Source organism: Scomber japonicus, chromosome 9 (assembly GCF_027409825.1).
Source record: "Scomber japonicus isolate fScoJap1 chromosome 9, fScoJap1.pri, whole genome shotgun sequence".
In the NCBI taxonomy this organism is placed as follows: Eukaryota; Metazoa; Chordata; class Actinopteri; order Scombriformes; family Scombridae; genus Scomber; species Scomber japonicus.
In genome coordinates, this window is record NC_070586.1 from 34622224 (window position 1) to 34639811 (window position 17588).

At 39.6% G+C, this 17588-nt stretch overlaps 1 protein-coding gene across 1 annotated transcript; it reads left to right on the plus strand.

The window, feature by feature from the left end:
• Positions 1-224: 224 nt before the first annotated feature.
• Positions 225-17395, plus strand: rabl6b (RAB, member RAS oncogene family-like 6b). Its single transcript, XM_053325794.1, has 16 exons — positions 225-334; positions 2569-2961; positions 3062-3196; positions 3997-4044; positions 5018-5070; positions 5252-5340; positions 6116-6256; positions 7831-7936; positions 8048-8151; positions 8254-8636; positions 9811-9958; positions 11300-11503; positions 13427-13685; positions 13815-14001; positions 15658-15716; positions 15808-17395. Exons 2-16 carry the CDS (start codon positions 2832-2834, stop codon positions 15991-15993), a joined length of 2232 nt encoding a protein of 743 aa, XP_053181769.1. The 5' UTR covers positions 225-334; positions 2569-2831; the 3' UTR covers positions 15994-17395.
• Positions 17396-17588: the final 193 nt, after the last annotated feature.

Below are 17588 nucleotides of genomic sequence, written 5' to 3' on the forward strand. Positions count from 1 at the left end.
ACAGATCTTCTAAACTAAAACTGAAACAAACTTTATGATCAGAAACCACAGGGAGAGAAAATTAGATTTTTGTGAAGCTGACACGTAAATAAGCGCTGAAACATCTGCTCTGTTTGTAGCTGCTGTGCTCGTCAGCGGTTGGCCTCAGCATTTGTTTTGAAAGGCTAACCGGAAGTAGTGCAGTGTCGCGTTGTGGCGCTTGACGCTGGTTGCCGTAGCTGCTTGTCTTTGCGGAGGAATGTCGCTGCTGCTATATTTCTGTCGGGATGGAGGACTGACAGATGTTTTGAGAAAAAGATGTCAGGACTGCACTTCCTTATCTTATTAAATAACCGTGAGTATTTGTAGACGATACGACGTGGAAGAAAATCATCCAGTGTACCGTTACACGTCAACGTAGCGTAGAGAGAGAGAGGGAGAGAGAGGAAGGGAGAGAGAGGGAGAGAGAGAGGAAAAGCTAAGCTAATGTTGTCTGAGCTAAGACTCAGCCAAAGGATAACGTTACCTTTTAGTCATGGTAGGTAACAAAGTGTTTGAAGCCTGTGGTGACCTTGACATACTCTCAAGAGGATTTCGCTTTAACATTTTCAAATATTATTGTCTCAAAAATGCGGTCAAATGCTCTGTTAACCGAGCTAACAGCCTGGGAAGCTAATGCTAGCTGGATAACGTTAAAGGGAAATTTCACCTTTAATTAGAATCCATTCACTGTGTTATTGTTGCAATGTGGCATTACAGCTTTGGGATGGTACTGTCTACTCTCTCCTCGAGCTGAACAGAGATAGACTGTCCTAATGATGTCAACCCCGAAGCTGATCTTGATAGTGAATAATGGAATACCTCCAGGGACACTGTTACAATCCATTATCATTTATACAGAGACATGCTGTGATACACATCTGTAAGCCGCACATTCATCTGTCACTATGATTGTTTCTTATATTTCACATATAAATCCACCAGCCACTTCATGACAAGTTTTCCAATGGACCTTCTGCATATAAATGTCACCTGACAGACCACATCCTCAAAGCCAGCTCCAGTGTGTGCCTCACATGTGTTACTATTACACTGATTTCATTGTCAGAGGGTTAAGCAACTAATGTTAGTTATTTGAAAAAAAGGAAAGAAGCAGCAATATTACTGTTATTCTGAGTATTTTCAAAACCATCAAAGACTCTTCTAACTGATGAAAAACTATTTTCAAACGATTTTTCGTGAAATGTTGTGAATGTTGGCACCATATTTCAAGTTTATTGTCATTCCCCCCATATATATAAACAATACAAAAAGGGGAATGACATTTCATTACTTGGGATCTTGTTAAAGAGGTAGCTGGAACTTAACACATGTCCTTGACACATAAAAAATAAAAACATTTTTGTATGGAAATATACAATTACATAATGAAACATCAATAGAGACAAATGTAACAGATAATGTCATTTAAACCTTACTTCGCATTGTACAAACTGAGGATACACATAGGCTATTTCATTCCCAGCTACAACTTTCAGTGGCACAACGTAGTAAAATTTATTAAAAATCCTATTTAAAGGTGTAGTGTGTGTAGAATTTAGTGTTGTCTATCAGAACAGTGTGTTTAGTACTAGTGTATAATCATATGAAAATAAGAATCCTTGTGTTTTGTTACCTTAGAATGAGCTCTTTATATTTACATAGGGAGTGGGTCCACCATGTTTCTACAGTAACCCAGAATGAAAACAAACCAAACACTGGCTCTAGAGAGGGACTTTCATGTTATGCTGCTTTCCGTTTACCTCGGAAGTTCGAAGTTTGAGGTGGGAATGACATCACACCTGAGTTTAAAACGTTCCTTTTTAGAAGTCAGTAAGCCAGTTCTAGCCAGGCTAGCCTCTGATAGCAATGCCAGTTTATAAATATGCATTTTGTGGTATTTTTGCATATACAAACAGCGTAGCAACAGGTCCACAGATAGAAGTTGGACAGCGTTGTGTGTGTGACTGATTTTATGAGACACAAATAAGACAAAATGCTAATAAACAGGATATTAGTACAGCTTTCCCACTGTTGATGCACGGGGCAGCCATGTCGGATTTTCAGGTCGGGCCTGGTGAGGTTCTTTTGACTCGGAAACCCAACTTGAGAGGCCGTTCCAGTTGAAATTTCGTACTGGGAATTTAGAAATTACGACTTCTGAGCACAAATGGAACAATTATTTATTTTGAATTTTATGGTTCTTGAGTTTTGCAGTTGGTTGCAATCTGCAATATCACCACTAGATGGCACTAAATCCTACACACTGGTCCTTTAACAAGTAGCACATCGAATATTTTTTTATCCAGATGTTTCCACCATTCTTTGAGGGTTCTGGATGCGTTTCAGATCAGCAGTGAGGGATGATGTTAAAAGGACTTCTAGGTTTCTCAAAGATCACCTAGCAACATTTTAATGGTGTTATTTCCATCTTGGGGAAACAACTGTCTGTTTCTAGATATTTGTCGACCTAGTTAATGACAGCTAATTCACAACCATAACATCTGTATTCCTCTCTTTTATTCTTCTTTTCTTGTTTTTTTTCCACAGATGAAGCTCCAAACAACATGGTAGTTCCCTCCATTTCCATCTGGCAAGCAAGAAAATCCAGTCAGATTTAAGAGAGCGGCAGATTCATCTCAGACTCCACATTTAGTCATTTGGTGTCCTGTTTTCCTTCTGAGCATGGACCCTTAACTTCCTCAAGCGTCAGGATACACTGTTTAATCTCCCTCCAGTAGTCGTGTGAATTATCAGGGGAGCTCCACCGAACTACAGAATATCACCGCACGAGCTCAAGAAGCCTCGGCAAGATGTTTTCAGCACTGAAGAAGCTGGTGGGGTCCGAGCCTGGGCAGCTCGGCCCAAAAAACATCCCGTCCGGCCTGCAGTCCATGAACCAAAGTTTGCAGAGACGCTTCGCCAAAGGGGTCCAGTATAATAGTAAGTCACCTCAGCCTATCAGGCGTCAAATATGTCCATCCCTAAGCTGCTAACCTGCTTCAGGATTAACTTAAATCCAATAATTTTTCTCCCACTCAAGTGAAAATCGTCATCCGTGGAGACAGAAACACTGGAAAGAGTACTTTATGGCACCGACTGCAGGGGAAGAAGTTTGTGGAGGAGTACATACCCACTCAGGAGATCCAAGCCACAAGTATCCATTGGAATTATAAAAGTAAGTCTCACAAGTCGTTTTATCTCACCCATCACCGTTTCCTTGATTCTCTCACCATTTCATCATATAACCGTTTGACATCTGCTGTTTGTGCCTCGGCGGTTATTTTCAGTGGCTCCGTATCAAGGTAAAGATCACACTGCTTAGATTAGATGCTGTTAGAGTAGATATCCTGTATCTGTGGTAGTTATTTAAGCTAAACTTTTTTTATTACACCACTATCTAGTTACCCGCATCTACATTATTTGATATTTCAGAATGTTGATATTTGTTGATATTTAAAATAAAACTGAAGACCGACCTTTTTAATGTGGCTTTCAATTGAACTTAAATCTTTTATTTGAATGTTTTAGCTTTACTTGTTCTATCTATTTTATTTCCTGATAGTTTTCCACCTTTTATGTCTAGTTTTACTTCATCACATTTTCCTCTTAGTTGTTTTTATTATTTTATTTTGTTTTCCCTTTAATACCCCTCCTCACAATTCTGGTTTTACCCACTTTTATTTTGTAGTGACTTTATTATTATTATTATTTCTTTATTTTATTTTGTTAATGTTTTATTACCTTTTATTTTATTTAGGTACTCTTAATTTTTGTGTTTTTATTTTACTTCCTATTTTTATTGATTTTTTTATTTTTTTTAGTATGTTAATCACTTTGTGTTATATTACTATGTATGAAAAATGCTATACAAATAAAGTTTGATTGACATATATTAGAGTAACATTTGAATCATTGTCCTCTGTGTTGTCTTCACATACATGAATAATTAAAACCTCCTTTCCTCCTTTCTCTCAGCTACTGATGACGTGGTCAAAGTAGAGGTGTGGGACGTGGTAGACAAAGGTGAGTGTTGACACACACACACACACACGGCAGTCACATAACTACCCCTCGCCACGGCAAGTTAAAACCCGCGACATCATAAATTAGATGCACAGTTGCTTGTTTTTCTGTCCTCAGTGTTCACGTTGTCTGATCATTTGTTTCTGCACCTCTCTCGCACTCATCTCAGGCCAAAAATATCCTCTTCCCGAAGGTGTAGGTGAGCGCTACTACAGTAGAGTGTGTAGTTTGCTTCATCGCCCTCCCATTCTTATCTTGAATGTCAATATTCTCCAGGTTTGGCTATTTCCCACAGAGTTTGCTGCGTGGCTGATTTTTCCTTTTTGTTTTTTTCTTCTTGTTGTGTGTAGATGAAGTCTGAGCGCCTGCATTTGTGTGAGACTTGACTGAACTTCAGCAGCATTTATTAAAAATGATTAATGTGTGTTTAAATCCGGCTGCTGGATGCTTTTCCGTAAGAAAAGCGGCCGTGCTGCTCCGCTTGCTTTACTCATCACGGACTAATGTAAAGCAACAAACTGAGATTGTACAATGGCCTGTCACAATAATTACAATTTTATCCACTTATCATACAATATTTTAATTATAAACGTCATCATTGACTCTTGATCATTTGATACATGGATCTGTTTTTACCTCAATATTGCCACACTTCACATTAGCAGCTAAGATGCTATTCATGTTACATTTGTTAAACAAGTAGTGTCCTCCATTCCTCACTGTGTACTGCAGACGCGTAGCCCCCACTCTCCAATCCCACCCCCTACCCGCCTTACATTATTATGCTATTATATAATCATTATATCAGTGGAATAAACTGATCTTCAAATGACAATAATATCGTTTGTCACCATTATTTCTGAGACAATATATCGTCCAACTAAAGTAGTTATGGTGACAGGCCTAATTGTAGATAATGGCGTCGCCTCTCAGCTGGTTTGAATGTAACACTTGTGATTTTTTGTCGTTTCAGGTAAAGGCAAAAAGCGTGGAGACAATTTGAAGCTGGAGAACGAGCCCCAAGAGGTGATAGTCACGATTGTCACGCGTTAAAAATGATTTAAAAAGGTCTTTCTTGTGATTCAGTGATAGATTTGACGGACTTCTCAGCTGTAAATAATTTTTTTTAAAAAAGGTCTCAAATATTCAGTTTCATTTCATTATCATGCAATACAGCAGTGGTTTAACATGAGTCTGTGTGTTGCAGTCAGATGAGGTTGCCCTGGATGCAGAGTTCCTGGACGTGTACAAGAACTGCAACGGAGTCATCATGATGTTTGACATTACCAAGCAGTGGTAAGAGTCCTCTGTGTGTGTGTGTGTGTGTGTGTGTGTGTGTGTGTGTGTGTCTGGGTGTGTGTGTTGTTGTCCTAACAATGTGATCTGATGCATAGAGTAGAGATTAGGTTTCAGTGTGTCAGTGTGCGTGTCTGTGAAGCTCCACAGCTTCCACTGGCGGATTTTGTTCAGCTTCAAAGGTAAAATCCTGAAAGTGTTGCTATTTTTGGGCGACATTATAACTGAGGGAATAAATGGAGGCGATATTACAAATAATAGCACGTCACACCAAAGGGGACATGATGCACCAATTTGACATGATGCACCAATAGGTATTTAAATGCTTCTTGCTGGGGTGCACGTAACTGTCAACCTGGCTTTTGATTAAGAATTGTTTACAGTCTTTTTTATTCCATTTTATTTATTTGTTTTGATGTTTTGAAATTGAGTTCTTTTTTTTAATTATTATTATCAATCTATAAGTTTTATCTTCTTATTCAGTTTTATATTGTCTATTTGTTTTGTCTTTTTAATCTCTTAATTTGTTAACTTTATCTCATTTTATTTCATTTTTACTTTTAGTTTGTCTTTTTAATTTTAACCTAGTTTTTTCTTATTTGATGAATGAACCTGTATGAAAGCTGCTGTATAAATAAAGTTTGATTTTTAGATTTTTAAGTTAATAGTAAGCAACACACAATTCCAAGCTAGCATAATATGTAGAATGCTTTACATCCCTTCATTTATTCTTAATTGTCTAAAGATTGTGATTTTTTTTTTTTTTGAACTTCAGGACATTTAACTACATCCTAAGGGAACTACCCAAAGTACCCACTCACGTGCCGGTGTGCGTGTTGGGAAATCACAGGGACATGGGAGAGCACCGCGTCATCCTGCCCGATGACATCAGAGACCTGATCGCTGGACTCAACAGGTACAGATCATAGAGACCAAGTGTCAGGACTCTTTCATACACAAAGCCCTCCTTATTCTCCTCCGTCAATGACAGCGCTGCATTTCTATCAGGTGATGATGATGTGTGCACAGGCAGAGGTGAGCCAGTACAGATGTTACATACAGATGTGAGAGCCAGAAGAGCAACAAGCTAAAAAAATAAAAAACGAGAATGAAATGAGTCAGGCTCAGAGAAAAAAGAGGAAATACTTATTCTGTCCCTAACCCTAACCCTTCTCTCTCAACTCATTCAGTCAATCCATTGTCCTAATCCATTTCTAATAGAGGTATGTTATAGGGTTTTGAATAATTTGAGTCTGCAGATACATTTATCTCTTCAAATGAATAATTATAGACACACTTGTATCTTTTTCCCCTTGACAGTTTGGAGAAATAAATGTTATCTCACTTCCAAGTGACAAATTGCACAACCGCATGTGTCACGCTGATGTGGTAAAAATGCTGAACCTGCACTTCAAGTTTCTGATATCAGCAGTGGATCTAATGACTGCGTGACACTTGTAGTGAAAAACACGCACAGAATGATCATCCAACCTGTATCAGCTGACCTTTATGGAGCTGTTTAGACTCTTTTAGCTCATTATTATTGGTCTCAGCATGCAGCTGTAATAGAAAAACAGCTCTGATGAAACCCAGTGTAACCTAGTGACAGTGGTGAGATTAGTCCTTTTATATTATGGGAGGAACTTCAAGTGCTGTTGAGGAGAAAAATAATATCCTTTTCATCAGATAAAAAGAGAGCGAGAGAGAGACACATTTCTCAGCAACACATATCAGCATTAAAACATATTGTATAAAATGCTCTCCTGGACCATAAAATATTGATTGTGAACATATGATTAATCAAACATTCATTCATTCATTTAATAATGTGAATTGGTATAGAGACTAATTATGAGCCAGAATTTGAACAGTATGTGAGGGTTAAATTTATTAAAAGTAAAAATGAGTACAACACGCACATGTACAGTACCAGTCAAAAGTTTGGACACACTTTCGCATTCACGTCAATGAGAAAGCGTGTCCAAACTTTTGACCGGTACTGCATACAAAATATTGCACAAGAATTTGCAAGTCATTTAATTGAATTAAATGTCCAAGAGTCAGAAGAACAAGCTGCACTGCAGTATGTCAGACCTGATACGGTTTGCTGCAAATAGATTAAAAACAAGGAAGCGGAAAGTTACATCATCTTCTTATCGAGAAAAAAGGCGGTGAACATAACTGATCATTTAGCACTTAAAGAGACAGAGAGCTGAAAGTCGACAGAGACCCAAACAGCTTGAAGGAGAGTGAACATTGGACAGACACACAACTAAAATAACAGATTGATCATACATTTACCACTAAAACGTAATAAAGTAATGAGACGTTTAATTAGAACTACTGCCCCCAAGTGGCCAAAAAAATAATGCAGCTTTAACATCCTAATCTTTTCTTATAAATTAAAGAGGACATTTATGCTACATGCAAACATATTGATTTATTGATCTATATAAGCATGAGTTAACTAGTCATTCTTGTGTTTTTCAGACCAATGGGATCATCTTACATCCACTATGCTGAGTCGTCCATGAAGAACGGCTTCGGCTTGAAATATTTACACCGGTTCTTCAACATCCCCTTCCTGCAGCTACAGGTTATCTTTTGCTCCTCATTTGTCATCACTAGTATCATGATGGAATTTATATATTTATGGGTATTATTGCTGTCATTTATATTTGGTGTGTGTGTGTGTGTGTGTGTGCAGAGAGAGACCCTCCTGAGGCAGCTGGAGACCAACCAGTTGGACATGGATGCCACCCTGGAGGAGTTGTGTGTGCAGCAGGAGACTGAAGATCAAAACTATGAGATGTATGTCTGCTCTGTTATAATGTTGTTACACCACATCTTACATATTCTTATAGGGGTGGGGGTTTCAGTGTGTTAACCAGCCCCGCTCTCTGATTTCCACAGTTTCCTGGAGAACCTGGAGTCTCGCAGCAAAGGCTTCGGCTCTCCCGGTCCAGCCAACGGTCAGAGCCCCTCCTCAGGCTCCCAGTCCCCCATCGTCCCACCCAGCGGGGCTTCCACGGGCAGCTCCAGCCCGAGCACCCCTCAACCCCCTGTCCCCTCCCAGGCGCTACCGCAGTCGCCGTCCGTGTCTGTCTCCTCCCCTCCTCCGCCCCCCACGGGTACAGCCAGCGCCGCGGCCTCGCCCACTATAGAACCCAAGCTTTCGGCCCAGTCGCCCGAGCATCTACAGTCCGCTCCTGGAGCGTTGGCCCCACAGAAACGTGGATTCATATCACGCTGGTTTGGCGCCTCTGCTGCTGCTGAGACTCCTGCTAGTGCACCAGGTGAGTCTCTCTCACACGACTGTCAGTGTCCCCAACAGTCTACATGACATCTGGAGAGCAACTTATTTAAAGTCATCTGTTATTTCAACAGAACTGTTATTTTCACTTGATGATAAGACTTATTTAATAGCTTTTGTTTTTAGATTCTTTATTTTTTTAGTTAGGTCCAGTGTGGAGTATGAAGCCCACATGCTTTAAAGGGAATATTTATTGATAGATTTATTTTCCTCTGTGATGTACTCACTATGAGCAAAACTGAACAGGTTTGCACATCTGCCTGAGTGAGTGTGATGTCACTGAATGTCGTCTCGGCCACAGCTGGACCAGTCCTCTATGGACACGGCATTAGTCCCTCTTTTTTTCACCTCCTTTATCATCACCATCATAAGTATTGGGCTTTTTAAAGAAACTTCAGCTGTACATTTTGCTGTAGAATTTATCTAAAGCCACCTACACAATGAGTTCATGCATAGGAAACTAAAGACTAGATATTAGCTGATTAATATGCACACTTGCCACCAACTGGACAGAGATGTGAATAACTAATGTTAATGTGTATCACTCTCAGTGTAATCTGTCAAAATGATGGACGGCCTTCAGATTTTTCCATCATTGTTTAAAACATTCAGTTAATGATGGAAAATATGTTACAACATATTTCTGCTGAAATATTTTTCTTCTTGTATTGGTCACTACTCACACAGCTATGACACCAGCATTACTTCATTAATTAATACAATATGATGCGTCTTTTTCCACATGATTTTTGTTCTAGCTCTTTCAGTCATTCTGACTAGGACACAATGACATGCCTATAAATTTGTGTTCGTTTTCACACTAAGATTCACTCACTGAAAAGCAGCTTTGTGTGACTGGGAATAGTGGGCTGTATGTTTGAGACCACCCATAACTGAAAGCCTATAGCAAGCAGTCACAAGATCGAAGAGTGAGCCGTCGAGAAATGCAGAGCTTTTAAACGATCAAAGGAACTGACTGGTGCTGGAATGCCATGTGATTTTTTTTTTTTCTTTCTTTCTTTTTTCCGGGATTAACGAGACGACACATGGTGCTGTTGTGACACAAGCTTTTGAACATCACCTCTTATTTTGAAATCAGTTTCTTTATTTCAACCTTACTGAAATAGTTTAACGTGCTGCTGTCATGTTCTCCTCAGAGGAACCTCCTGCATCAGTGTGTCCCTCTAAGGTGCAGAGCGTGGACGACTTTGTGCCGGACGAGAGACTGGACAAGAGCTTCCTAGAGGACAGCCTGCCCTCCAAGACAAAGGTTCCTCAGCCTGCTCTGGCTGTGGACAGCGACAGGTGAGCTGTAAATCAATACTATTTGATCTTTTTAACATAAATCAATTCATGTGGAAAAGCTACACAACTTATTTGTGTTTTTTTCCAGTATAATAACATTATTAATGTATTTAGTAACACCTGTGTCTTTATTACTATGACTACCAGTCCAAATGTTTACTGTAATTAAATAATATAAGTGATACTTTAATGCAGTGATGGATGAATGTTTGACTTTCACAGCTTTATATATTTTTTCACAAATCTACTGTACATGGCAGAATAAACACAAGGTTCCCAATGAATGTAACTTCATTACAATAACATCTAATACAGCCAGGAGAGGCATTTAAGCCGGATCGGAACAGATTATAGTGCTGAAATTAAGTCTAATGAACCAACATATATACATATATCACATACAATATATTTAAATATGTAAATTATAATTATAACTCTTTAACTTTAGCCTGTCGGACCAGCACAGATTTGCTCTTCACAAAAACACATAGGTGGTCGTCTAACATAAATGATGTGTTGATTTTTTTATAAGACAATAACAACAGACTTTCAATCAAGCATGAATGGAGCAGGCTGCTATTTGTGAGTGGATAGTCAATAATGTACGTCTGAATTCTCAAAGTGCGGCATAGTACATATTAAAATATGCTGTATCTCTGTTGGTCTTTACTTGCTGATGGAAAAATATGACAGATACAATCCTAAACAGTGTTTTTAATAGATTTTATTCATAAATGAAGGTCTATTGGCAGAAATGGAATACAATATTTGTAAATAAGTTTAAACTAGTGTATAATCACCTGAAAATAAGAATCGTAGTGTTTTTGTTACCTTACCTAATGACCCATTATATCTACATAAGAAGCGGGTCCTCTTCCACAGCACTGCAATCTTTCTACAGTAGCCCAGAATGGACAATCCAAACACTGACTCTAAAGAGGGCCTATCAAGTGTTTTTTTTTCATGGCCACCGTAGTTTCTTCTACTATTGTGAGTGAGAGAGGAGGGCTCTTCGGCTAGTTGAAATCTACAACCTCGCTAGGTGCTACTATATCTTGAACACTGGTCCTTTAACTACCATCATTAAAGTAATATATAAAGCTGCATATTATACACCGGTTTTTATGGTAATTGTTCCAAAGAATACACACATTGTGTCACTTCTGTCATCCTGTCTTCATTTATAAACCTGCTTCCAAGTAAAGAACTCCTGCTGGTTAGGGTCCAGCATGTGTTACATTTATCAGAGTTCTGTGCATATAAACAAAAGGTGTAATTGTTGCCATTGAGGTTCTTGACAGTAACAGTTAAAGTTCATGTTCTTTCTTTTTTCTGTCCCAGCGACGGTGAAGGCCGAGGAAATCCCATGGTGTCCGGTTTCCAGGATGAGCTCGACCCAGATGACACCGAGCCTAGCCTCCCACAGCCCAAGACGCTGCCCTCCAATAAAGATATCAGTCTGTCCAGTGACGAGGAGGAGGTGGTACCAGCAGCCCCCACCATCACGCAGGACCAGGACCTGGACAGCGAACCTGACTTGAAAGCGTGAGTCTTCTTTAAAGAACAACATGACATCAAACCTCCAGAATTTAGCTGTTCATAGGTATTTGGTGTATGGTCTGGTATTGAGAGTGGACATCCACTTTTAGCAGGGATTACATGAGAAATGTGACAGTGTGAGATCAGGTTTGTCTTAATAAAACGTTACTATGAAATCGTTTCACAGCGGTGACATCTTAAGCCACAAATAAATAGACTTCCAAGGAACGCCTGATTGAGTCTGAATCCGGCCTCACTCTTCAATACTCTAACAACACAATATGTGCTAATATTATGTAACCACAGCTCAAGTTTGTTTACTTTGCCTCTGATCCCTACAGTAGAACTCGTACACTCTGGTAGCCTGCCAGCTGCTGTCAATCAAACACAGGCACTGACACACCCTCATTTCCAGCCGGTAGAGGCAAATATATTTGACCAGTATATTTAAAAAAAGAATAGCATTATATTTAACTAGAAAAAGGATGACTAAACAGGATGTCAGTTGGACAAACATTTAATATAAACAAATGTTAAATGTGCATATAGTGTGTCACAAGTGAAAGGTAAACTAAGCTGTCTGTATGTATGTCCTTCACATATCTCAAGAACCATTCGTCTGATCTTCTTCATATTTGGCGTCACCATTGCTGAAGACCCATGGAAGTGCAGTGTCGAATTTGGTACAATTTGGATGTGTAATACGTTTAATATTATTAATCTTTGAATAAACAGACGATCAGCAATCTGCTCAGCTCTGGGTGAGCTGAACTGTACGTCAGAGTTAGAAGTAAAGTATTTTCACACAGGGTTTTTTAAAGAGAAAAGTACCAAACAGTACGGAAGTGTATTGCATTCACTTGGGGGAAAAACAAACCTCAAATGTTCCCAACTGAAGCCACATAAAATAAACAAGCCCAAACGACTGATCCATTTCATTTTAGGATGCTCTCTGTCATGTGTTTTCGTTTTAAATGCAGCCCTCATTGTACTTGAAATGAGAAACGATTATTACATTACTTAACATCTGTATATAACAAAATGTTAGATTAGATTCTTTCATGGTGTTGGTATATATATTCATTCACTCCTCACATCAACTGTGTCCTATGCGTTGAAGCAGGGATACGAGAGGCTTGAACAAGCACTGCACTAATACTGTCAAAGTAGAAATAGAAAGTAGTCGACGTAGAAATATATATATTCAGTCTGACTGGAATTATGGTATTGGAAAGATGAACTTGAGTCTATATACAGCAATCTCATTATCTTACACTTAAATCAAGTAATACAGCTCTTATCCCCAATGTGCATTTAGTAGAAGAAAAGGCAGGTATAACTGGCCTACAGTATAGTTGGCTATGTAAGTGTCAGAAAAGCAGATATAATGCTTGAAGGCAGGTGTGATTATGGTCTGTGGTCTGAAGCAGGCTGACTTGTCGTGACATCCTGTTTTCTTATCAGTCACGCAGCAGTCAATTATCTCATATATTTAACCTCCTAAGCAAACAGATCCATCCACTCTTCATCACAAACTCAAGACAGTCCGTTTCAGGGCATCTGCTATATGTCCTACTTTGCCAGTGTTTCCATTGTGACAGAATAGCACATCATATAGACTGTCAATCTCTTAATCCTCAGCGGTTCACAACTCAATTGCATGGGCTGAGATGGGAAACCCCACATAAAGTGAGGTGGACTAGACAAGTAACCATGACGGTTACAGAGTTCCTGTGGCTGGTTGTTTTTTTTCTTGGTAAGAGGAAATTTGAATGTTTACAGCTGCTGCAGGAAAAGAGCAAAGAGATACATACAACACATAAGAAGCGTACAAATCAGAAAAGAACGTGTGTGGGAAATGTGAAGAATGTGGTCAAATAAATATAAAAATAACTCAAATAAGATGATTACATTTTAAAAAATTTTTAGGCCTGTGATCCACATCACAAAACCAAAGGTGGCTAAAGCTCCAGAGCCCAAAGGCCCAACAGCAGCGCCCATCTCCCTCACTTTAACCCCAGCGGTGGAGCAGCCGGCCCGACACCAAGGCAAGAAGAAGGGAAGCACACCTAAGACAGAGGACTCTGACACCGACCCCGAGGCACCCTTCGCCCAGCAGCTGCTCTCCTTCGTCATGGATGACCCCGACTTTGAGTCTGAGGCATCAGACACACCAAAAGTAACTAAGGTAAAGTAGAACAGATTCACTCTGAAGTTCACAGAGCTCGTACTGGCATGTGATATGTCTGTATTTTACTTTCTTGTCTTTTTATAGAAAGATTAAAACATATCTTCTTGCTCCCCTGTTCTCCCTTAGGATACATTTCCTATCAGGGATGAGCTTCTCTCCGACCTCTCCGACGACGACATGCAGTCAGCCAAGGTGACGGAGCCTCTGAAGCCCACTGTGATCTCCTTCAAACACAAGGACGACACCGACCTGTTCGGTCTCGGCTTCCAAGAAGAGGCTCCTGCAGCCAAAGACAGCAGCGAGGAGCAGGAAGGTAAGTCATGAAACTCCTGTCAGGTTGATTTTCTTCATGGTTCTGGTTCACCATTCAATTCAGAATCAGACAAAGTCAGCTATGTGGTGTGCATGAAGGTCACATTTCAGTCTCTCACCTGTAAGATGATAATGAAATGTGTTTGTTCACACCCTGGTGTAAGAAAACAGAAGGAGGGAGTTGTGTGAAGTGCTGCAGTGTGTTTGATTTGCTGGTTTGTTCACTAGAGCTCAGCTTTATTTACATTAGTGTCTGGCTGATGGCATGTGAAGTATTCTTAATTCATTTTCATCTGGCACAGCTAATTATTAACTTATTACATTTGAAACATAATTATTGACATACCAAAATGACCAGTGTTGGGGAATTTAACTAATTACATTCAAAAATGACTGCCATTAAAAAATGACTAGTTACATTACAGCATTACCTTCTGAGAAAAGTAACTGGTTAGAGTACTTTTGTGTTACTGAAAATGAAAACCTCTTTGTGATTCTTTGCGCATGTTGTTTTAGTCAAGACCTCCTTTAAATATTGTTACAGCCAAGTCTGGCCCATAATCCCATTTACAGCTTGTTATTGTTCTAAAGTTGCTCCTCAAAAATCCTTATTTCCTCCCAAAAATTCAAAATAATGTGAATATTTCCACAAAGTGAATGCTGTCCCTTCTGAGCTGCCGTACATGTGCGCAGTGATATAACCGTAGCATGTAGCCAAAAAACTTTTTACACCTTTTTATTACACTTGAATATGCTATTAATCCTAGTGTGGACTCTTAAAAGAGTACATAGTGGTCATCTGAATGTAACTCCAGGTCAATGAGTACATGTGTGAGCTGGTCCCCATTGCTGCTCTAAAACTATAGATGAATAGTTTTGAGTGGCACACAACCACCCACTACCAGAATTTGATCCATTTGTTCGGATAACATTTTGAAAGTCTAGAAAAGCTGCACCCCCCCCACACACACAATTTAGCAGAGGGCTAAACTGATATAACAACCTACCTAGGTCTTTTGTTTTACCTGTAAGACTCTAATGCTGTTGTTCAAAAAGTGCACGTCAGTTATAAAAACCTCAGTGCATCACAGAGCTTCTGTCAGCGCTGTGAGCTGAACAGTCAATCACAACGGACGTCAGAGGAGAGGACAGTAGACACGCTGCCACACGTCTGTTTAAACAGGAGATTAAACATCATTCCTCTCTGTTTTCATCACAGTTATGCATTTAGGTCATTTAGAGACAAGACTCATGGTGTCACTGAATCACTCTGTGTATAATGACATGGCAAAAGGAAAAAAAAGAGCAATTCAACTGACAAAGAGCTCAGGGACTGACTCAGCTGCTTTTAGTGGGCAGCAACAGCAGTATATTAAAGGTCCCCTGTGGAATTTTCTTGTAAACAAACGAAATTCATGTTTATATTAAGTGTTTCTCACCAAAAAACATTGTGTGTATACTTGAGACCTAACAAATGAATCAGTGGTTTGTTTAACTGTTAAAAAAGCTGCTTTCAAAAGCGTTTCTACATTTAGAATCATTGTGTTTTCATACTAATTTTGCATATGTTTAATATGTTAAATTTACCTGTTCTTGACCGCTACATTTGTACATCATCACAAGACTACCCAACTAAATGTATCTTTTCTTTTTTCAGAGAAAGACAGTAAACATTCCTCCAAAGAAAAGAAGAAAAAGAAGAAGAAAAGCAAAGAGGTGGAGTATAATGACTCATATCAAACACTCGTTGTAGCTTGTCAAACAGTCCGTAGCATCAATACAATAAATCCCACTCTTCCTTTTCCAGGAGGATGAGAAGAGCAAGAAGAAACACAAATACAAGAAGAAAGATGAGGCTGGGGCCGGGGACGAAAAAGATAAAAAGAAAAAGAAATCCCGGAGCAAGAAAACGGAAGTGGACGAGTTGGAGGACTTTCTTGGCGGAGGAACAGGAGCCGTCAAAAGAGACGACGGGGATTACGAAGAACTATAAAGCCTCCAGTTTTTCTTCGGGGAAAAACGAGCCACGAGAACAGCAGCGTTGCACGTTCTGGGAAAAAAAAGTAAAAAAAAAAAAAAAAACCTCCTGGTTTCTTGACTTGCATAAAGCAGCATCTCCAAGCCATACGCAATACGCAAGGCTACCAACAACACCCAGGTAAACTCAGCCAGGACTCTGGTTCCTGTACGTTCCTCCTGATTGATTCCCCCCCCTCCCCCGACCCCCTACATCTGCACTACTGCTGTCACTTCCATTCCAATAAGACGAGGAGACCGACATGTACTGTAATGAGTCGCGACTTTCGAAATTTGACGATCGGTGTAGCTGCAAGGGAGCGGCTCTTTGTACTAACGTTAGCTTAATATTTTCGTTGATTTAATACACTCTCCAAGCGATCCACTCCGAAATCAGCTGCTGTAAATAGGGTGACCATTTTGTCTGAATGTTCGTGTGGTTGGTGTAATAATTGAGTGCATGCTCAAAGTGACAACTGACTCTTTAGAGAAATTCATAGTATTCCTTCCTTTTCTTTCTTTCCTTCTTTCTTTCCTACTTAAATGGTTAATGGCAGATCTTTGTCCAGGTTTAATGTTTGTGTGTCTAATTATGAAGACTAAAGAAGAAGAATTCAGAGTGTTTCGCCCATCGCTAACATAGGAAATGACTACGATTACGACCACAATGACTAAGATAAGTTCTTGTCCTCCGTCCACACTAAGCTGCCATGTTTCTAAACAAAAAAGGGAGCTTTCAGAAAACTAAGCCACATTCAGATCACGTTTTTTGTTTGTTCAGTCAGAGGGGGCAGAACAACCAGGATGTGTCTGACTCTATATTTTGACTGGGCATGACAGTTGTGTTTGCCGACTGAAATACAAATAGATGTACATAGAGCTCAGACCACAGTATTTGTTCCAACCTGACAGACATGAGGCTTCAAGAATGAAAATGTGCGTTGGTCGTTGTTGTTTTTTTTTTTTTCTTCATGCCTGAATCCTGCATATTGTGTGTAGACGATGACAGCGTCTCACAACATCCCATTGAAGACTAGCATGAGAAGCGCTTTTACTTTCATTCAACTGAATCTGTACCTGCGTATCACCCTTGAGCGAGAGTGTCCTTACAAGAAAAACATGGTCAGTCATCTAAGCAAGCGCCCCAAAACAGCATAATGGTTAAGTTCGGGTGGCACTGCCATCTAGTGGCAGTAGTAAATATAACAAAAGCAAAACATTAGACTTTAATTGTTCCTCGTTTCCGATTTCGAGTCTACAAATGTCTTTTTATTTGTGTCAGAAGTGTAGACATTACAATTCACTGTGCTCTTTATCAACCCCAACGTACTACCCATCCCACTCTTCCTTGTGCTGAGAAATGTCTTTAGATCCAGTTTCGCTCATATATCGACTATTACATGAGGATCGTAAACATTCTCGTCGGTGTCAGCGGTGTAGCTACGTCATCGAAGTAGAAAAAGACGACACGCTAGGATTATTCAGGGGTCAAAGTGTTGTCCGCTTTGTCCTTCAGCCAAGTCACAGTAATTTACAGACTTCTGACCATCTTGAAAAGGCAAAAATTTAGCA